Here is a 22,051-nt window from a genome sequence, read left to right as displayed (position 1 = left end):
GGAGGCACGTTTCAGCTTTATCTAGCACCTGCCGCTGGAAGCAGTATGGTCTCACTTCTTCAAAATTACGTGAGGAACTGCGGGCCAAGAAGCAGTAGCCGGCATGACCCAGGCAGGTATCTGCAATTTCAGCAATGCTGCCTTCGTGCACATGGCTGAAAGCTGATGAGCACCCTATCCTGGGTTTTATTGTGAAGAAACACCAGACAAACCCAAACTGAGTGACACTGTACACAGTAAGTGGCCTAAACTCTCCTAAAATGTCAAGATCAAGAAACTAAAAAAAGGGAGGTGAGAGTGTACCATATTGAAAGAGACTCCAGAGACCAAATGACTAAGTGCCAAGTATGATCTTGGGCTGGATGCTGAATGAAGAATAATTAACTATAAAGGACGTTATTCGGATGGTATTGGAGTATGGACTGCATATATGTATGTCTACATTTGCTTATAATTATATAAGCCTGAAGAAGGATTATACTATGTTGTTAACAGTGGTTACTTGAGAAAGAGTGGGGCGGTTGGAGACGAAGGGGAAAAATACCACAATTTAAAAAAGCATACAGGATGAACAGCACACATGATGATTCCGTTTTTATTAGATGGTACAGATATATGTGTATGTGTGCACAAAATGAATTACATAAGGATGGTCAACAAATGTTAATGATTGTTATCTTAAGATGATGGCAATTTGAACATTTATGTGTAAGGTAATTTTTTGTAACTCAATTTTTTCAATGCACATGTACTATTTTTCTAAAAATCCTAAAAAGTAATTTTTTAGTGTTAAAAGAGCCAAGAAAAAGTCACTGGGGAAAATTACAAGACCATTTTGGATTAAGTTTTTCTCTGCCTCATCCAATTTTTTCTTGTAGTGCTGACTTTATTACTTAAAATAGCTTATGTGTTTTGACACAAGATGTTCCCAGATGTGCTGAGCACATGTAAAGATTTGAGCAATCCAATCAAATTGTCAGAGTCCTGGAGTCCCACTTTGCTACAGTTTAAGCCTCAGAGATCTCCCTTTCCTCTGAAATCAAGACATGCTTCCCTACTCTGTTGGCAGTTAGTCAGACACAGTATACTATTTCCATTGTGTAGTGGGCCAGAGTAGAAAAACTTGGAATCAGACATGCATACCTGGCTGCCAATCCTGACTCCATTACTTAGCAGCTGTGAAACCTTGGGCAAATCACCTAACCTCTCTGATCTTCAGTTTCCTCCTCAGTGAAAGAAGAATAATTATCCTTGTTTTGTTTGGTTGTCCCCTGAACTTAATGAGCTAAATATATAAAGAACCAGAATATTGCCTAATACAAGAAGACACTCCAGAAATGATGGTGATTTATATTATATAATTTTTCTTCCATTACTTATTTTCTCATGTCTCCATCTTGTTTTTGGAATTAGACTGTAGCTTCTCTGCCTCATTCAACTTCTTTATCATGCTGCCTTGCACATGACAGACACTCAATAATTATTAGTTACCATTTTTATAAACCTTTAAATCAGAGAATACTCTTTCAATTAAAGATTCATTTATGAATTATTTGTTACTGTTAGGCCTTCTCAAGGAATTTTTAGCAGGTTACTCCTTTTCTGGGCCTCAATTTCCTTATTCACAAAACAAATGTCTTGGTCTATAATTTTAGATGCACTGAGGTCCTTCTAGCATTAAAGTTTGGAATCTGTACATTCTTGAGGACAACTACCATATATCACTTTTCTTTCTGACCCTTCCACACTTAATAAGTGGTGGTCACAGATTGAGTGACTTTTCAGTGTATGGAGCATCAATTCCAGGTGCCTTACCAGTCCTGTCACCTCACAGCCTTACCTCTTATCTTCAACCTCTCCCTCACTCCATCCAGCCAGACTGGGTTTAATTAGTACCCGTAGAATTTTCCAGGCTTGATATACCTTGAGATCTTTGCACTTGCTGTTTCTTACCATTCGGTTCTCTGCTCAAATGATTCTTCCACGGAGGTCTCTCACCTCGCCCCACTCTCTATCCCACAATTCTACTTTGTTCTTTTGTTCTTGCAGTGACTGTCTGATATTTTCTTATCATTTAGTCATTTATTTCCCCTTCTTGGTTTGCATTTTATCTGCATTTATTATTTTTTTTCTCTCCACCTCTCCCTCTAGCCCCCAAATATAAACTTCTGTCCTGGATTCTCTTATATCCCTGCTGCAAAAACAATACTTAGCACAAACTAGGCCTCTAAATAATCAAGAAATGAATGAATCAACACTGCCAGACCTTATAGAGTAGGTTTTAGGTGGTGAGCTAAAATCCATGGCTGTCAGGCCAGGTTCTTGTGAACTTCTCTAAGTATGTGTCCTAAGCATACTAATTGCCACAGGTCTGATTAAACATGGAGTGGGAAGAAATGAGGAATTCCTAGGAAGACAGCTGTGAACAATCATATCAGCTTATCTAGAAACATACTTGCAATGGGAAATTTAGAGATAATTTTAAAAGATATAATCCATTTCTTATTATTACAGAAAGTTTCAAACATAAACACCATCCTTCTTGTACACTGTGGTGGACAGATTCTAGGTTGACCCTCATCCTAGTGTTCATATTCTTGTAATATCCCCTCCCCTGAGTGTGTGCGAAACCTGTGACTTGCTTTCTAACCAGTAGAGAGTGGCACATTTGATGTCACTCTTGTGTGATTACTTTGTGTTATATAAGCTTCCATCTTGTTAGCAGGCTCGTTCTGGAGACTCTCCTTGATGGCTTGATGAAATAAGTGGCTGTGTTGGGAAAGCCCACGTGACAATGAACTCCAGGTGCCCTCTAGGAGCTGAGGGCAGTCACCAGTTGACAGCCAGCAAAAAGCCAAGGTCTTCAGTCATGTGGCTACAAGGAAATGAATTCTGCCAGTGACCAAAGTGGAGGCTGATTCTTTTCCAGTTGAGCCTCCAGGTGAGAATGCAGCTAGCCAACATCTTGATGGTGGATATGAGACCTTAAGCAGAGGACCCCGAGTGCCTGGACACTTGATCCATAGAAATTGTGAAATAATAAATCTGTGTTGTTTTAAGCTGCTAAAGTTTGTGATAATTTGCTGCAACAGATAACTAATACAGATATATCTAACACCCAACAGTAACAATTTTCAACAGTCTGCCAATATTATTTCATCTTATAGCCTCATGTTTTTAGACAGTTGGATGGGCTGGAGTATTTTAAAGCACATGCAAATACTTTAGTATGTATCTCTAACAGAGAAGGACTTTTAAAAAGCATAACCATGCTGCCAGGAAAATTTGGTCTTGAGAACAAGAATGGGAGTCTTTTTTTAAAGCCACCAAGTCAATGGGTTTAGTCTATTAACTGGACCAGGAGAAAAGGTGCTCGCAGTAAATTGAGTAACATCCTGCTAATTCCATGAACTAAAGGATAGGAAAGCATACGAGTTTCCATTTAAAATATCTGAGGCTTGCCAGTTGTTGTTTTTCTTTAAATAGTACAGTCACAAAATACTTAATTGTCCCAATAATATGCTTGTCTGTCATACAATACCTAAAACCACTCTAATACAAGTGATTAAGATCGTACCCATTCCCCTAAACTGCTTTGGAATGGACCCTTGTAAATATCACTTTAGTTCATAATTCCTTGTAATTTCATGTCACACTTTAATTGCCATCCCCAACACTTTCTCTTTACTACAGGAATCTCTTCCCAATTGGCTCTAGTTCTTTTTCTCTCCTTGATAAACCAATCTCATCTCCCTTTGACACAGCTCACCGAGGCAGCGCTTAGTAAGGGAAATTCTCAGGGCGCTGGGTTCAATTTAATTTCTACCACTCGGGCGCTTTGTGACCTCTGGCAAGTAGTTGACTGTTTTCTAAGCTGGATGCAATAGTGCCTCGCAGGATTGTCGTGAAGATTAGACAAATAACGTGTGTAATGTGTGAAGTGCCCAACACGGACAAGGCGCAATCGTCTCCCACCATTCCCTTTTGTTAGTTTCCGTCTCTACCCGAAGAGCACCAGAACGCTCAGCACCTCGCCTCGCCCGCTCTTGTCGCGGAGAATGCAGGGATTTGTAGTTCTTTGGTCCCTAAATTGTTTCCTCTTGGAGCCAGACCGGCGAGAGGAAGAACTACACATCCCAATGGCCCATGAAAGGAAAGTGGGGCTTGGAAAACCGAGCGTCCCCGCCCGGCAGGCTTCGCTCTCCGCGGCCCTTCGGCTGTGCCCACTGCGGGAGGGCTCAGACCCCGCGGCAAAGCCAGGGCCGAGCGCAGGAGCGGATCGGCAGGGACTGTCGGGCGGGATAGGGCAGGGAGGCGCGGACCGGAGACCGGAGCGGGCGGTCCCTTTGCCGCCGTGAGAGCTACCGGGGGAAAGAAGAGAAATAAAGCGAGCGAAATGTGAGCGCCAGTGTCGGAGAAGTGAGAAAGAAAGGGCCGAGGAGGCAGCAACCCACGTAGAACCTGGCCACCACGGGGCTTGTCATCACAGAGGGAGGCATGGGTCGGGGCCAGAGGAGACTCAGACCGCTCCGTTGTCCCCTCCTTCCCGCAGAAAACCTGGAAACCCGGCCTGGAAGTCGGCTGGGCCCCGAGACCCCCTCCCGCAGCCCCCATCCCGGAGTCTGCCCCGCTTCCTGCAGCCCCGTCCCTATCCTGTGGCCGGGGCACCCCACCCCATTCCCGGGCCGCAGTAGAGCCCCCTGCAACTTGACCACGCGCCTCGCTGCGGGAGGGAGAGGAAGAGTCGGGGCGGGACGAGAAGAGTCACCTCCGTGCGGGTTCCTCAGGTCCGCTGGAGTCGCAAGAATGGTTTGCGTGTTGCTGTGTGAATGGGTGTCTCGAGGCGGCAGCTGCAGCCGGGAATAAACCCGGAGGAGAAGCCGGGAAGCGGCCATAAGTCTGAGGGAGAGCGCGCCACGAGGCGGTGCAGCGGGTGCTCGGCCAGAGCGGCCCCCAGGCGATGCTCGAGGGAGCCCAGCGCCTGCCCACGGGCCGCGCCGGGCCCGCCAGCGGGGACAGGGGCGGGGGGCCCCCGCCGAGCCCGTGCGGGCTTCGCCTGCGAGAAGGAGGAGTCGGAGGAGGAGCCCGGCGGGCGAGGCACGGGCCACCGCCCACCCGGCCGGGAGGAGGCGGACCCGCTCCGAGCGCGGCGCGCGCGCCGAGGCTCAGCCTTGCAAACAAGTGTCTGTGGCGCTCGCCCCGCGGCCCTGAGACGCGCTCCGCCGCCCCCGGCGGCCCTCCTTGCGCCGGGCCTGGCTCCTATGGGGCAACAGGGAGCGAGGGAGCCCCTGGCCGCGCAGCCCGCGAGCCGCAGCCGCGACCCTCGGCCCGGGCGGCCCCGGCAGCCCCGCGCGGGTGCCGGGGACTCGGTTCTGCTGCCAGGCGCGCCGGTGCGGGGTCGCCGCGCAAGCAGCGCCCGGGCTGTCGCCGAGCCCGCTCCTGACAGAATAACGTGCTTGATTTCCCCACCCCTGGGAGGGGTTGCCGGGGCCGCGAGCTGCCTCCCAGTTTCCATCGCTCTCTCCTGGGAAGGATCTGCCGCCGGGAGGAAGGATTAGAATAAACCTGGCCGAGGCGCTGAAGTGGCTCCCGAGGAAGCCGGCGCCGGGGCCGCCGCCTCGTGTGCCCTCGGGGCGCAGCGCTCGGGGGTCGGCGGGCAGAGGCCGAGGCGCGGCCAGCGGACCGGGGGCGGCGGGGCCGAGCGAGCGTCTGTGAGAGGGGGCGGGCTCGCCGAGAGCCGGGGGTCGGCCGGGCAGCCCCCCGCGCCCCGCGGGGTCCTGGAGCCCCGGCACGCGGGCTGGAAGCGACTGAGGACCGCCGCCGCGGGCTGCGGGCGAGCACTGTCCCTCTAGGACGGAGAAACGGCTATGACAGCTGGGCTTCCCAAAGGGTTAACCTGGGTGTCCTCGGCAAAGTTGTCGCCGAGCCGGGAGCCCGCGTAGGGGCCGCGGCCCCGAGGCTCGGGGGGCGGCCGGGCGGCCGGCGGCGGTCGTGGCTTGGCGGGGCCCACGCGGCCGGGGGGCTGCTGGGGGTGTGCGCCCCCAGCCGGCTGCCCTCGTGGATGCCTCCCGGCGGCGGCGGCGGGCCCATGAAAGACTGCGAGTACAGTCAGATCAGCACCCACAGCTCCTCCCCCATGGAGTCGCCCCACAAGAAGAAGAAAATCGCGGCCCGGAGAAAATGGGAGGTTTTCCCGGGAAGAAACAAGTTCTTCTGCAATGGGAGGATTATGATGGCCCGGCAGACAGGCGTCTTCTACCTGACTCTCATCCTCATCCTGGTCACTAGCGGACTCTTCTTCGCCTTCGAGTAAGTGGCGGCGAAAGCTCCCCGACGCCCGGCACCCCTCGCCTCCCCCGACCCCTGCCCCTCCTCTCGCTACTTTCGTTTTCTAGAAGCCTTATCTATTGTATATTGTTATATAATACAAACCCGCTTTCCCTCTTTTTCTTTTAAAGGTCTGTTTGCTTTTCGGTCCCCAGAGATAAATGCAGTTCTGGGTCGGGCTCTGGGAGTGGAGGAGAGGGGAGAGGGGACACTTGTAAGGTGTGCCGGCCTCGTTGCTCCCAAGGGTTGAGTGGCACCTCGCAGGTGGCTGATTCTTGGCTCTGTCTCTACCGAGTTTGGAGACTAACAAACCAGCCCAGATGTAGCCCTCTGTGGGAAGAGGGGATGAGGCAGATTCCTAAAGCAAGGATAAATAGAATCGACTTCCTTTCCTGCCCACAAGCTGTAGGGCATCTTGTTAAGCTCAGTTTACTAAATCTAATACATACCTTCGCTGAGTAATGAGAAATCTTGGTTATTTTAGGTCTCAAAGTGTGGGCCACCCCATATGGCCTGGAAGGATAATTTCATTTTTCATTCTTCTTAGAAGTTCACTTTTGATCAACAATTGCTGATTTACTATGAGGTTTCTAAACTCATCACTTGTAAAAAAGTTTCAATAAAAAATGTTCTGAACAAACAGTTTCCCCTTCCATCCCAATAATCGGGAACAGGTGAAAGGAGACTTCAGGCCTGTTCAGGAAAAGTATGACACTGCATGGTAACTTCCGATTCCAGAAACAATACTTTGGAACTTTACGGCTTTTATCTGGAAAAAAGTGCATGCATGTCTTCGCTGTTTTCAGGAAGATCAAATTGGCCAGTAGCAACTATCCTCCTGCCAACTAATGAAAGATCTTCTTATTTATTAATAGTATTAGATAAAGTAGTTTAACCACATTCCAGAATCAATTTCAGTTGCTCTTTTTGGGTCCAACATTTGCAATGCAGCTTCTTATGTAATTCTTGGTCTCTTATGCTCAATGAAAGTTGTAGCTATTACCCACCTCCAATTAAGAAAAAAAGCAATACATTTACTGGGAATTCTTCTTTGCTTTTCCATATCCTAGTTATTATGGGGCATGATACTCTTTATGCTTCTGTTGGGTAGGGTTAATTAAAACCTTTTGTGTATATTTACTTTTGTCTCTGGTAAGTATTAGTAAGCTCCGATTTTGTGCCTGGTGTTTGATATTCCAAATGCTGTCTCAAACAGAAATGAATGATCTCTTGACAATATAATACTTTTCACTTAAGGCCCTCCTGACCCTGAGGGGAAACATTTTGAATCTGAACATTGTGCTATGATGAACAACTTTAACAGGATTGAGTCAGAACAGGTGAAAGATCGCAGGTATAAGCTCCTCACCTCCCCCAGTCTTTCTTACGCACAGCTCCTCCATTTCTGACTGTGTAAATTTTCCAGGTCTCTCCTAGACATTTAACTTTTGCACACATTTGAGACTAGTTGGTGGGGTCTGTTGAGGGACCTGGGGATGGGAGGGTAAGGGTGTGAAGAGGTTTTCAGAAGGACAGGAGAAATGTTCCCCTCTCCCCATTCAGAGCCAGCCTCTTGTCCTTACAGACTTGGGGAACTGGAGGAAGGGGCCAGAGGTTCTGGTGAGCTTGCAGTCTGAGTCAGAATAAATTCCAGCACTGGAATGATGATGCCATCTGGTTGAACAGAAATGCCACCCTTTTCACAGTGGCTTTCATTACAGGTGGTCCACTAGATAGAAAGTATCCACTATGTTCCTACTGTTAAAAAAGTTTTGAATGGATCTACATTGGAGTCTTTGCTCTTTTTAGCAATTTTGAGTGGAGAAAATGGGATAATTTTGTGATTGTGTTGCAGAGCTTTCCCCATAAGTGTGTTTCATGTAGGATCACGACTATTTCATTTTCTCTGTACACCCAAATCCCCACTGTGTGGTTAGGGGTCCCCTCCAGTTATTATTCACCGTCTTTTGTTTTCTTCTTTCAAACATTGCTTTTAACGAAACCGTCATAAATTCATTTTCACTTCTTCATCTCTGTGTGTGTTTCTTCCAAGAGTTCTCCAAAGTCCTCACTAGCAGGTTGTTAGGGATCCTTTTCTGCGTCAGGGTTGTGTTACCTAATGGAGGAATAAACATACACCCTGGGATTTTATTAGCTACTGTTGGCAGCTTCATTTTTAGATTGGCTCTATGTGTATGTGTGTTTCTGGTCTCCATGAGTGTTGCTTCAGTTAAGGAGCTTGAAGTTTCAGAAAAATAGGCCTACCCTAGCATGATGCCTTAGTTGCAAAAAATCATAGGGCTGCTCAAACTGTAGACTCTTATGCTTTGGCAAGAATATTTGTCACTGTATTGCTTTTAAGTTTCTTAGCATTGCTAATGACAGAGTGAAATTAAATAACTTTGACCAAATTAATTTGATAGAGACTTAGAGAACCAATTAGTCACAAGCAGAGGAAATGAAATACCAGCCAGCTAGGAGAGATCAAGAGAGAATGCCAATTTTGCCTGCTCACGGCCTGCCTTCCTTCTGTCATTCCTTCAGTTATTTATTGAGCACATAACCTGTTGTTGCCTATTTTGATTAATTTCATGTCTAAATAACTTTAATATTAGCAGAGTTCATTTTTAAACTGTAGGGTCCATGTTTCTCCATAGTGTTATACAAAGGCAAGTATGAAATTTGAGGAGAAGACATACAACTTCTAGACTTAGTTCTTAGAGCTCCTATTCCTGCAACTCCTCTCATCCCACCTCCCCTTCCTGACCTCGAACAGATGGACAAGGAATTTTGTCCAAGAGAAGTGGACTTCTTGGAATGCAGCAACAGGTGTTGATGCCGTCTTCCACCCTGGGAGAAAGGCAGGGTAGAATGATTATTCCCACCTTGAAGACAGTGCCCTTTCTGATGCTCTTTGCTGCTCTTCTTCCAAGTATAAAATAGTGGTTATGTATGCATTTTGGAAAGACAGATCCCAAGATTCTCCCCAGAAGTATGATCCTAGACAAATTATTTGACTTTTCTAAGCCTTAGTTTCCCAATCTGTTAAATGGGATTAATAATATCTACCTTTAAATGTTGAAGATGAAATGAAGTGTACTTAGTACAGTGTCTGATACACAGTACTCACTAAATGGTACATATTATTAGAGTAGAACTTAGAAGTCGCCTCCCAAGAACTCTGGTCACCCTTTCCTAAGAACCTATGAAGGAGAGTTTGTGGGGTAATAAGCAAGTGTGACAGTGATAGCATATTAGGGCTGAAAAAAATGCAGAGCTGTCTAGTCTGGTTAAAATAAAGATCGTGTGAGTCTGAGGAATGGCTTGCTCTTGCGCCTTCAGTGTGGGAGTCCTGCAGGGAAGTCTGGGGACCGCTTTTATCCAGACCCTAAGCATGAGCACTAAGGATACCTTCGAGAGGCAGGGACTGGATTTCATGTCCATTTTTGGAGCTACCGTCTGAGAACCAGGGACACAGTACTGAAAGCAACTAGAAGCAACCTGAAGCAACTCTCCAGCCTTTGTCAAACAGAGCGGGACTGTTTATCTTTGGGCATCTTTCATTCGACACAGGGAGTACAGATGTGGAGTGACAGCACTTCAGGGCTGTATGTAAGAGAGAAGGGCGGAAGCTGGTTGCGGTGCTGTCCAGACATCTCACTGCTCCTTGCCCTCGTTGAGGGGCTGGCGCATCAAAGACTCACTGTAGTGTCCTCACTCTCACACCCCTAGAATTGCAGTTTGAAAAGATCAGTGAACATTATCAATGTCTTTCTCTCTGACATACATACACATGCAGCCTGCTTTTGTTTAGAGTTGAAAATTTGAAGAAAAAAAAAGTCTTTGGCCTGGAAGTATTGACATTTCATAGTGTCTTGATCACAGGAGTGGAAGGAAGGGGATGAACTGGGGTACAGATGAAGTCCTGTTTTCAGGAACACCCCCTGAGGCCAGGGAGGCCTGCTCAGATCCTGGACTTGACAGTCTCTCAGTTCTGTGCTGAAGCCACAGACAGTTTGGAGATGTTACCAGGGCCGAAATACTTGAGAATGTGAGAGCATTCTTAAATTTCTCCTCACCTAGAAGTCCATTGGTGTTTTTTTTTTTTAAAGCCATATTTTCCTTTTTCTTTTCTTCCCTATCCCTCCCCTTCCCACTTCCCCTCATTTCTTCATCCTCCTTCTCCTTCTCCTTTCACTGGCTCATCCCCTCTGAAATAATTGGTGAATAATTGATAGTCAGTGGAACTGGGGTCATGTTTGCCTTGAAGATGGAACAAGGGACTGTCCCCCATAAGCAAAAGTGCCATTTCCAATAATAATTCCTCCCTTTTAGATCAGAAATCCTTTATTATCTAGTAGAGGGCACTGCCCTTATAATACATAAGGATCCTGTCTTTTCTCAACTGTCCTGTTCCTAACTGCATCAAGCTCTCCATCATCTCAGAAAACATCCGGAAAGTGTCCCATTTTCTTTTTGCCACATGCTGGCCATGCTGTGATCATAGAACACCATGGGGTTGATGGTAGATGATGGTAGGTGACCATCAGGGTCTTACAGTGAACATTCCCTATTAACTTAGTAGATGGAGTCAAGGACCCTTTATAACCCACTGTGGCTCCACAAGAATTTTAGGTGGTTTTAAAGCCTTAATGGCCTCTTGACATGAGTTCACTAACGTATTCATTTGTATGCATGATTAACAATACGTAAACTCCATGGGGGTAGGGACTCCATTTTTTTGTTCACTGATGTTCCCCCAGTACCCTGAGTAGTACCTGGTACACAGCAGGCTCTCAGTAAATATTTATCATTTAATGAAATATGGTAATGTTGAAACACACTGAAAAATAACTTCCTTGTGCTTCAGTTGTTCATTTTGTAAAGTTGTGATTGTTAATAAAATGCATGATTAACAGTATCTTATAGAACACATTTGCCTTAGAAACATTATCAATGTAATTCTCCTGAATTCAGACCTAGTATCAGCCCTTTTCAAATGCTTTAGTTGAAGCAGAGGAAATAAAAGATTTTCTTTGTTACTTGGAAAACTAGTGATAGAACTGAGATGTTCTTTCCACTAACCAAGACTTCTTTCCATTTTTTTCTTTATTTTTTTAACTAAACATTTTAAACAAATAAAGCACTCTGGGAAAGAGGGAGATATGTATAAAGAAAGAAAGAAAGAAAGGAAGGAAGGAAGGAAGGAAGGAAGGAAGGAAGGAAGGAAGGAAGAAAGAAAGAAAGAAAGAAAGAAAGAAAGAAAGAAAGAAAGAAAGAAAGAAAGAAAGAAAGAAAGAAAAAGAAAGAAAGGTTACCCAACCACCACCCACCAGCACCTAGAAATATTTTGCATTTTATAGGTTCTTGACTTTGGATACTTGAATTTCTAAACTAGAACACTTAAGGATTCTATTGACTACTTACATTTTCTCTCATCTAGTGAGAATTGACATCAAATTATGCAGAAAGGACTCCTGGAGTTTCCTAACAGGGTAACGATGGTCATTGTTTAATGGGCTATTTCTACATAACCTGGAAATTTTTTTCTGCAGTACAATGTTGCACATAATTTTTTCAAGGCAGAGTTATTATGTCTTAGCAAGAGAATTTAAAGTAAGGATTTCAATGAAGTGTATTCATTCTTTTGTAGCTGAGGCTGTTAGGAAAGAGAAAACAGTGGTGGTCAATAAATGCTTATAATTAGTTACATCTAGTAATATGGATCTGATGAAATGTCAGTTGGTTCAGGTGAGAGTTGGGGACCATCTTAATGCTTTTGTTTAGTTCTCTATGAAATATAAAAGTTACTCCCAATTCAAACTAATTTTTATAAACTGGATGATCTTCTATCTCTTCAATCCCCCTCCACTCACCATTGCTGTTTAAAAAATGCAATGTTAGATTGACACAGAAGATTGTATGTAACACACATGCAAGTGTTCAAATGAAATACTATAAAGAGCATGTGTGGAACTACCACTCACTCAAGAACTGCATCAATACCAGGACTTTTGAATCTACTCATGTATCCTCTGGGTTTCAGCCATGCCCCATCTTCCTGCTCCTCCTTGAGGTCGTCATTACCTGAGCTTAGTCATGATTGATGCCTTACCTTCTTTTCCTCAAGATTTTTGAATGTATGCATTCCCAAGCAATAGGTTTAGTTTGGCTTATTTTTCTATATTAAAAATATAAAGAAAAATTTCTTATATATATAAAAAATGAAATCTTCTATTAAGAAAACCTCTCTCTCCCTCCTTCCCCTCCCCCATCTAACCCGTTGATGAGTAAGTTGCAAATGTCATGCCTTTTTATATCCAAATTTTTCAATTAAGAAAAAGGATGTTCTCCTATACAAACACAGTGTTAGTATCAATTTCAGGAAATTTAACATGGATACAACAGTCCACTTTTAATTTTGCCTTTGTCCCAATACTGGTGGGTTAAAGTTTATCATCTTGGTATTAGCTTTCTATTATCCAATATGTATTTTGTTTCTTTTTTTCTTCTTGCTTTCTTTTAGGTGAAGTACATATTTTTAATATTCCATTTTTATTTCCTTTAAAAAAATCAGGCTATGTTTCTTTATAATTTTTTAGCAGTTGCTTAAGAGATTAGAGTATACATCTTTACTTATAGTCTACCTCCGAATAGTAATATTGTACTTCAGAAATAATATAAGGAACCTATAATGTTATAATCCCACTTCTCCTACCCCACCTGTTGAACTCCTATTGTCATAAATTTTATATCTGTGTATGATACAAATCTATTAGTTATTATTTAAAAGCAGTCAACAGTATTTAAAAGAAAGATAAATATATATACATATATAAAATAAATGTACTTTAAAACAAAACATATATATGTATATAAAAACACATATTCATTTGTACATATATAAGATAGAGATACTTTTAAATAGAATTTTGTATTTATCCTCACATATTTACCATTTCTGGTACTCTTTATTTCTTTAATCTGGATTATTTCCCTTTGGCCTAAAGTGCTTCTTTGAGTATTTCTTGTATGCAGGCCTGCTGGTGACAAGTTCTCTTAGTTTTTGCTCCAGAAAATGTTTATTTTGCCTTCATTTTTAAAGAATATTTTCACTGGATGTAGAATTCTAGTTTGACAGTCTTTATTTTTATTTTTTTCTGTCAGAGCTTTGAAGATGTTAGCCCATTGTGTTCTGGCCTCTTTTATTTCTAATGAGAACTTAGCTCTTATTATTTGCATTTCCCCCTGTATGTATGGGTGAATTTTTTTTTCCTGTTGATTTTCTCTTTCATTTTTTGTTTTCAACAGCTAAATGAGGACACACTGAGGTGTGGTTTTCCTTATATAGATCCTGCTTCGGGTTTACTTAAAGCTTCTGGAATCTGTGGATTGGTATCTTTCATCAGTTTTGGAAATTTTTCATCCATTATTTCTTCAAAATTTTTTTGTCCTTGTTCACTCTTCTCTCCTGAAACTCCATTTATTTATATATAATACCAGTTTATATAGTCCAATACATCTTGGATTTAAAAATTTTTTTTACTGTTTTTTTTTTTTCTCTTTGTGTTTCAGTTTGAATAATTCCTGTTGGTCTGTCTTCAAGTTTACTGATCTTTTCCTCTGGTGCATCCTCTCTACAGTGAGCCCTCTTTGATATCTTATTTTTTATTTTGAGCATTTCTGTATTTAAAAAAAAAGTTTTTAATAGTTTTAAAAAATAATTTGTATTCTTCTGCTGAAATTCTCTATCTGTTTATGTCCATATTTCTACTGGATCCTTTAACATATTTTTAAATAATTATTTTGGTGTCCTTGCCTAGTGATGCCAACATCTATCATCTCTGGGTCTGCTTCTTTTGGCTATTTCATCCCTTGACTATGGCTTACAATTTCTCCCTTCTTTGTGGCCCTCATAATTTTTGATTGCATGCTAGGTATTGTGTGTAAAAGAATTGCAGAGGCTTCAGTAATTTAAAAGGTCATACCCTTCTTTCAGGTCAGTAGCATGTGGGCTGAGTCAATGCCATTTGTAATTGAAATGGGTGTGGGCTTTGATGAAACTTTACTTAGATTCATTTCATCACTAACTTCAGATGTTTTGAGGGAAGAATCAAGATTTTCCCTTTAGCAGGGATTGGCAAAACTCTTTGTGCTTCACAGCCCAACACCAGCTTACTGAACTGTGGAAGATTTGTCTTTCAGCCAGACTGCCAGCTTTTTGGGTTACTGGAGAGTTTTCTTTGCAATCTTGCCCCAGCTTTCTATACCTAGGGAATCTCTTTCTCCCCCACTATCTTGTCTCAGCTTTTGGACGGCTGCTGCAGTGCTCTGGGTGAAGGCTTGAGTGCCTGAGAGAGATTTTTCTCATTTTTATGCTCTGACTCCTGCCTTACCCTTGGGGAAGATGCCATAGGTGTCAGGGCAGATGTCTCTCAACTCCCCTGCCCTATCCCAAGCCTTTGGTATATTCTTGCTATGTGTTTGGCGAAGATCCATGGGGGAGAGTTGGCTGGTGGTGCAGACCTACTCTATGGCTGGGACTCCTTGAAATTCCTGTCCTTATGGCAGTCCACATGTGGCCGTTAAAACGGATTAAAAATTTGTGAGTTTCTCCTTACTCCTCTCTGTGGTGGATTCCTGTTCTTCCTGCCACTTTGCTAGGAATGAAAACAGTTGTTGGTCCTTTTTCTCTTGAGATGGACTCGACACATTTAGGCTTCTTTGCATCCTCAGCTCCCTTCTCTATTTTAAAAACTGCTTTTGTAGCTAATCTGGCTTGTTCTCATTATTAGAGTCGGGAGTGATTGCTCTTACAGCTTTCAACTTGTGATTTTTTAAAACAATACTGTGTTTCTCAGATTCATTTATGTAGTTGCATGTATGTGTATTTAGTTTACTGCTATAATATTTGGTTTGTGTAAATATGCTCAATTTATTCCTAATACTCTTTCTAATATTTCTTTCTTTGACTTCTTACTGATTCTTGGCATTACTGTAATTTTATAGGGTAGAATATACAAGGCTGCCTCCTCATAGGTTTTGATTTCTTCTTAAGGGTGTCCTGGCAATGACTATATGTGTAGACTGAAATGCTTAGGCCCAGGTAACTGAGAGAGTTTAGCATGGGATACAGTCTGTTAAGCTTTTACATGATGATAAAATATTTATCAAAGTGATAAAGACTATCAACTAATCATTGAAGTTGCATACAATTAATAGCAAGGCTTAAAGAAATGTACACCATGATGAGTGAAGTCCTTTATCACAGATTTCATCTTCATCTTCATAGTATGAATGGATGCTAGTTTTTCATTGGTTTTTAAGAGAAAGCTTTAACATTTCCCCCCTCACTTACAATACTCTGGGTTTGGAAGCTCTCGCATCTCACGCCTAGCTTAGCTACAGCCCCTCAGAGTACCTGTAATTAAGATCCTGTTACCAACCTCTTTTCCATAGCTGGTTTTTGTTGACAGTCCTGATAGAAGGGATTTCTGATTGAACCGTCAGCCCTCAGCACCTGGAGACTGTTAAGTCTCCCTAATGCTCTACTTGAGGAAGAAAAATCTCTTCCTCTGCTGTGATCAGGGCCAGAATGAAGAGAAATGTGACAGCTTTGTGTGTGTGTGTGTGTCCCTTTCCCCCTATTTGTAGAGGCTGTACTATCCTTAATTTAGGCCTATTTTCCCCCTACCTCCTTGGGCCTTCAGCTGAGCGCTATCATACCATTGCAGTAGACTTCCCTGTCACCCCTAGAGATTTTTGAAGTAGGCTTGCTTTCCACTATAAGGAGACTGTTTTATTTTAGAACATTTTAAGGGCATTTGGACAGATCAGACCATTAAGATACAGTAATAAAATAATTTCCATACATCTTCAAACTGGGTTAAAAACTGGTTTAAAAACTTTTGACTTCAGAGACCATGGGGACTGGTCTTGCTGTTGAGAGTGTCAGGTCAGAATGTGACAGGGCTGGACAAGGTGCCTGATAGAGGAGGGTGTAGCCAACTGCCCTCTGGGGCTGGTTGTGGTTTGCCTTGAGATAGTCTTATCAGTGGAGGAGTGGCTGTCTGTCTAACTCACTTGGTAAAGAATTTCAGCTTTATAATCTGCCATCTTTTAGTAGTTTTCAGGCACTTGTCACAAAAACAGAGAGATAGCTTATTTTAACACAAAACACTGGAGTCTATTCAAGGCGTTAGTCTTACTTGCTGAGATGAGAAATTACTGCCTCTCCTTTTACAGATAGTAGAAATAAAAGGAGTCCCCACAATGTATGTTCCTGGCTACTTCCTTGACAAACTGCAGTGTTCTTTTTTTTTAAAGTTTTTTTTTTCCTTTTCTCTTAATGGTGTAAGAGCCTGTGACTCCTCCCTCTCCCCCCCACCCGCATCGAAAATTTCTTCCTTTAACTTCTAGGATGTTCATCTTTAACTTACCTTTAGTTATTTCTTTTTCTTCTGTATTATATCTGTTCTGTCCTCCTTGCCCTTAATTAACTTTGCCCATTCCCTGCGTGCCTTTCTTACTTTCTCAAGCAAGTTTGAGTCATCATGGTGATACTCTTACCTTTTCCAGTGTGACTTCATCTCTCTCTCTCTTTCCCTGCTTAGAGCACCTGCCCTCTTGTCTTGCCTTTCCTCTTGCCTTGGGAGGTCTTTACCCAAATGTCCTCTGGTGCCCAGAAAGCAAGTCATTGAAAACCAAATGCGTTGTTCATGGCTCCACCACTCTCATTAAAGAAAACGCTCCTATTTCCCGGAATTCATCCTGGAAGCGTTCTCCCTCTTCACCCTTCTCTCATGCTTTCAGTCATCACATTAGACTGACCTTTTCCTTTAATGTCTCTTAGGCTGTATTCTTGCTCTCTGTTTCCATACTTACTGTGGTGGTTTTCAAGCACATTTACAAAATCTTTAACCCTCTTCCCATAAAAAAAAAAAGATGGAGTGTAATTCTTCTCCCCTTGAGCATGGTCCAGCCTGAGTGACTCAGTTCTAAAGAACAGAGCATGGCAGAAGTGATGCTGTGTGATTTCTGAGGCTAGGTTAGAAAATGTGATAAAGTTTCTGCCTGGTGCATGAGTTCTCTCTTTCTCATTCTCTCTCTTACTTGGGACATGTCCCTTGGAACCCTGAGCTGCCATGTAAGAAGTATAGCTACATAATTAGAGGACATGCAGAGAGACTCTAGGCTACATAGAGATGGAGGTACCCACAGATTCCCCAGCTACTCCAGCCTCTGACTATTTGAGTCTTTACAGCTCAGAGGCAGACATGTGAGTGAGTGAGCCTTCACCTGGTGACATTCCCCACCTCCCTGGTCTTTGAGCCACCCTGCTGAATGGAGCAGATGTGAGCTATCCCTGCTGAGCTCTGCCCACATTGCAGATTCGTGAACAAAATAATGTTGTTTTAAGCTAGTATGTTCTGGGGAGGTTTGTTAGACAGCCAGAGTAACTGGAAAACTTCACCACCAGAATTTCTCAAGTGAAGTGTTGAGACTAGGTTGGAGTATACAGCAGTCAGTGTGCAACTAACTATGCTCAGGTTACAGTGCTGGAGTTAGAGAATTTGTTTTTGATTACGATTGAGTCAAGGTTTGCTCTTCTCATTAGCCACCTCCATTCTAACATGCCCTTGAGCAGGAGAGAAAGGACTTGCAGCTAGATAATACATCCACAGTTGTGCCAAGCCCAGACCTCCCATGGGAGACGTGTCCTTTGTCACATGTGTCCTGGTGGGGAAGGAGTTTGAGTCTCAGTTGTCCAGGCCCCCATCACCTCTGGGCCACTCCCAGCTTTCTTTCAAGTTCCCTGCCATGTTGTGTTTGTTTCATTTATAATGATAGACTCACATGCCCATTATGTAGAAAAGTGAAGCATGCACAAAACTTAAAATCTGGTCTTCAAGGACTTTCTAGTTTTCTCACAATTTATTGAGTTAGAGATGAGAACCTCTGTTCTCTAAGGTCCCTGTGTAGAGCAGTCCCATCTATTGATTTTGGGGAAGGCTGAATGTGGAAAGATGGCCATGGTAGGGAGGCCTCTCTGACACTATTTTGAGCTAGGATGTTCAGTCTTCCCTGTTATTGAGAAGGCCTAGGGCCCGGCTCATCGGCCTGCCATGCTTTCGACTGACTGAGACCTTTTCAATAGGAGCCTATGAGGACCTTGATCCGCAGAGCTGTGCTGCCTCAGAAGTGGGCACTAGACTACCAGTGACTCCCAGTGATCTGGTCTTTCAGATTTATATAATCAATGCAATTTATCATCTTGAGTGGTACTATTTTGGGTTTTTTAATGCCATGAATTTCCCATACACACATTCTCGATGGCAGATAAGGGCATATTTGAACATATAAGCCAAAGTCAAGTTAAATTCTACAGCTATATATAGCCTATTTGTCTTTCTAGCCAGGGAGAAGAATTCTTTACTCAGATTATCTCACACTTACTAACTTGATATAAATTTTCCTGCTGCTTTTTAAGATAGCAGCCCATGCAAACTAAATTCCGGAATGGTCCCAACATGCACGTTCAAATGATGATTTTGACTCTGTTTAGGAGACCTCCTGAATTTGTGTTTATGTTCCTATCCCACTAGCTACAAGCATATTTTGCACAGATACTTCGAAAGGTATGCTCTTGTCTTTTAAAAAGTAAATAGGTACTGAAAGTCAGAGAACCATTCATAAAATTATTATTTAGTCAGGCTTAACATCGAATAACATCGTGTAAACAGAAACTATTTCTTATCTGGTCCAAAATTTAAAAAATAAAGGTAAGAAGTTATTATTTTTAAGCTCTATGCCCTTATTTCAGTTTGAAACTCCTTCCATTTTCTTTTTTATTTAGAAATTGAAGTGGCAGTAAAACAAAGAATCCCTCTCATTTGTAATTAAGCTTTTCTGCTTCTTGGTTATGGGTGGTTACGACTGATTGGGAAAATCATCTCTTAGGATGTGAGATTAATATTCTTCTTCATTTTTTAAAAATTTCTCTTTCTCCATTTTCTTTTTATTTATTTATTTATTTATTTTGTTGGGGGACGGTAATTAGGTATATTTATTTATTTATTTTTAATGGAGGCACTGGGGATTGAATCCAGGACTTTGTGCAGCCACTGAGCTATACCCTCCCCCTTCTTCTTCATTCTAAAGAGGATGTGAAATTGTTGATTTTACAATGTTGTATGGGTTTGTTCCTATCACCAAGAGGTAACCCTAGTTGTTTTCGAGACAGATCTCGCACTTTCCTGAGTGGCAGCCCCAAATAAGCACAAAAGGGGAGAAGTGAAGTGTGGAAAGCCATGAAGACTTGTTTCCCTGTATTAGTTTTCTGTTGCTGTTATAGCAAATTACCACATACTTAGTGGCTTAAAGTGACTCATTTATTATCCAACAGTTCTGTGGGTTAGAAGTCCAACATGGGTCTCCCTGGACTAAAATCCAGGTTTCAGGCGGGCGTTCTCCTCTGGCAGCTCTGGGGGTAGGGGTCCTTTCCCTTCGCTTTTCCAGCTTCTAGAGCTGATGTGTGGCCCCCTCTCTCTACCTTCAAAGCCAGCAACATTCCCACTCTCGGTGCCTTTCTTCCATAATCACATCTCCTTCTGACCACAGCCAGGAGAGGCCTTCCACTTTTAAAGAGTCCATGTGATTAGATTGGACTCACCCAGATCACCCAGAGCAACCCCGACTCCCTGCGCAATCTCAAGGCCTCTAATTTAATGACAGCTGCAAAGTCCCTTTTGCAATGTAAGGTAACATGTTCACAGAGACCAGGGATGACGGCATGGACATCTTTGGGTAGCCATTATTCTGTCTACTACACCCCAAGTCCTTGTAGTTCTTCATGTTAAACTGGACTGGAAGTGCTGAAGGCTTTTATACACCCTCAGAGAAGGCCTTGTTAATCAGACATCATAAAAGGGATGTACAAAATGGACCCCTTGATTATCTGTGGAATTCTAAGGAATTCAGAATGAGATGAGGCAGACTATCTCAGGGATGGGCTGGACTTGACTCGCCTGGTTAATGGCATAGGTAGGGTCCCCAGGGAAGCCAGCTGTGAGGCAGAGGTTTGCCTGCAGAGCATTTAGCAGGGAGCATTCTTGGATCAACACTGTTGTGAGAGCAAAGGGAGGTGCACTGGGCAGAGGAAGTCACTATAAAGACTCCTCCCAATCTTGCTGGCCAAGGGAGCAGGCCTTCATGCCCTTGCATTAACCAGCCGTTGGATGTGGCTGCCCCAGGGAGGGGGGCCAGACCTCCGGTGAGGCAACAGTCTCCAACTGCAGGCGGTTTCCTAAAAGAGGCTTGGCTGGAAGCTGGCAGATGCCAAAGTTTCCGGCAGCTGGGGGAATGGGTGCTTTTGACCTCAAAGAATACATGGTGGGGTGCAGGCAGGGGTGGGAGGGGTTATCCATCTGACGACAGCATCCACTACAGTTAGCCACAACTGAATGTCGCAGCTGGGTCAGCTGCCCAGCGGGAGGACTACTTTGGCGACAAACCAACTATAGGGGGAAAGAGAATCCAGGCTAGCAGGCAGACAGATGGGACCAGGGTGGCTCAGTGATTTAATCTGGTAGAGTCTGGAGACAGAGAGTTGTGTCAGTGGAGGGCAGGATCTCAGGCCTAAGACTGAGGTTCAGCAAGAAGGTTTTGTGTGAGAGGTAGGGGTAAGGGGCCCCTGTGTGCTGGGTGAGGGAAGATTGCAGAGCAAGGCCTCAAGCAGGGAACCTGGCGAGACCAGGGTGAGGATGTGGTCCTAGGACTGGGTGCAGTGTCAGGGTAGAGCAGCAGCCTGCTGGCAGAGGAGAGCACTCCTGACTGTTGTCTTGTTGCTGCTCGGTCCCTTCTAGGGCTGCGTCCAAGGCCTGCTGAGCCAGCCTGCCTCTGGGGGTAGAAAAAGGGAGGATGAGGCTGGAAACAAGGCTGAATTTGATATATAACTAAATTTCCTTCTCAGTGTATGATAGCACTGTCTCCCCCAAAGAAGATTTTTAAATATTTCATTCCGCCCTCCCCCCGCCGCTCCCTCTACCTAAGACAGGACAATGGGAGTAATTAGTGATGATCTAGAAAAAGGCTCGAAGAAGCACTTTCTCTTCTGAGCCAGGAAGACTGTGGAGATGTTTTATAGGAACACAGTAGATTGTATCAAATGAAACTATTTTTTCTTTAGTTTAGAATAAATATTGCCATTCTTACTTATTTTCCATTTTTTGATTAGAGAAAGGCATTTTGTAGTCATAATGATTCCACTACCAATAAGGCTGCTCTTTGCATCCACTCTGACCAGCATGAGGGAAGAGGAAGAGCTCTGACCACGTATCTGTGATAAACATAAAGTGCAGGTTTGGCAGATGGCTTGCTTACTTCCTCGATATCCACAGGTTAATTTGGCCTCCAAAGAAAAATGGTTTTACTTGAAGTGTCTGGTCTAATACATTGATAAAAATAATGATTTTGAATGATTAAGGAGGTATGTGATTTTATGGAGGGAACCTATAACAACCAGACTGGTTGATCAGACCTTGCATTCCTGATTACAGCACTTAGACAAAAAGATAAAATCATCCCTCTGAGTAGGAACCTCATTTCCATTCCTTCAGACGACCTGTTTTTTTCCCAGAAACTTTTCTATATCTTTCTTCATGAATATTTCACTCTTCTTTTACTGTTGCTAGTATTTCTTGGTCTCTTTACCTAAGAAATATTT

At 43.5% G+C, this 22,051-nt stretch overlaps 2 protein-coding genes across 3 annotated transcripts in view; one reads left to right on the top strand and one right to left on the bottom strand.

Moving 5' to 3' along the window:
- Nucleotides 1-579: 579 nt before the first annotated feature.
- Nucleotides 580-5,515, bottom strand: LOC141578452 (uncharacterized). Its single transcript, XM_074368919.1, is given in 5 exon segments — nucleotides 580-3,985; nucleotides 3,987-4,096; nucleotides 4,099-4,361; nucleotides 4,769-5,259; nucleotides 5,306-5,515. Coding segments are annotated over 5 exon segments (1,263 nt in total). The 3' UTR covers nucleotides 580-3,796.
- ZDHHC14 (zDHHC palmitoyltransferase 14) overlaps nucleotides 5,194-22,051 on the top strand; it is a 245,053-nt gene continuing 228,195 nt past the window's right edge. For both annotated transcript variants that reach the window (XM_010965753.3, XM_010965749.3), the window contains exon 1: nucleotides 5,194-6,309. In XM_010965753.3, coding sequence (XP_010964055.2) covers nucleotides 6,062-6,309 — 248 coding nt within the window. In that variant the 5' untranslated portion in view covers nucleotides 5,194-6,061. The remainder of the gene's footprint in view (nucleotides 6,310-22,051) is intronic.

The sequence above is a fragment of the Camelus bactrianus genome, chromosome 8 (assembly GCF_048773025.1).
Source record: "Camelus bactrianus isolate YW-2024 breed Bactrian camel chromosome 8, ASM4877302v1, whole genome shotgun sequence".
Classification (NCBI taxonomy): Eukaryota; Metazoa; Chordata; class Mammalia; order Artiodactyla; family Camelidae; genus Camelus; species Camelus bactrianus.
The sequence above is the reverse complement of the archived record's forward strand: the minus strand, read 5'-3'. Positions and strand labels throughout refer to the sequence as shown.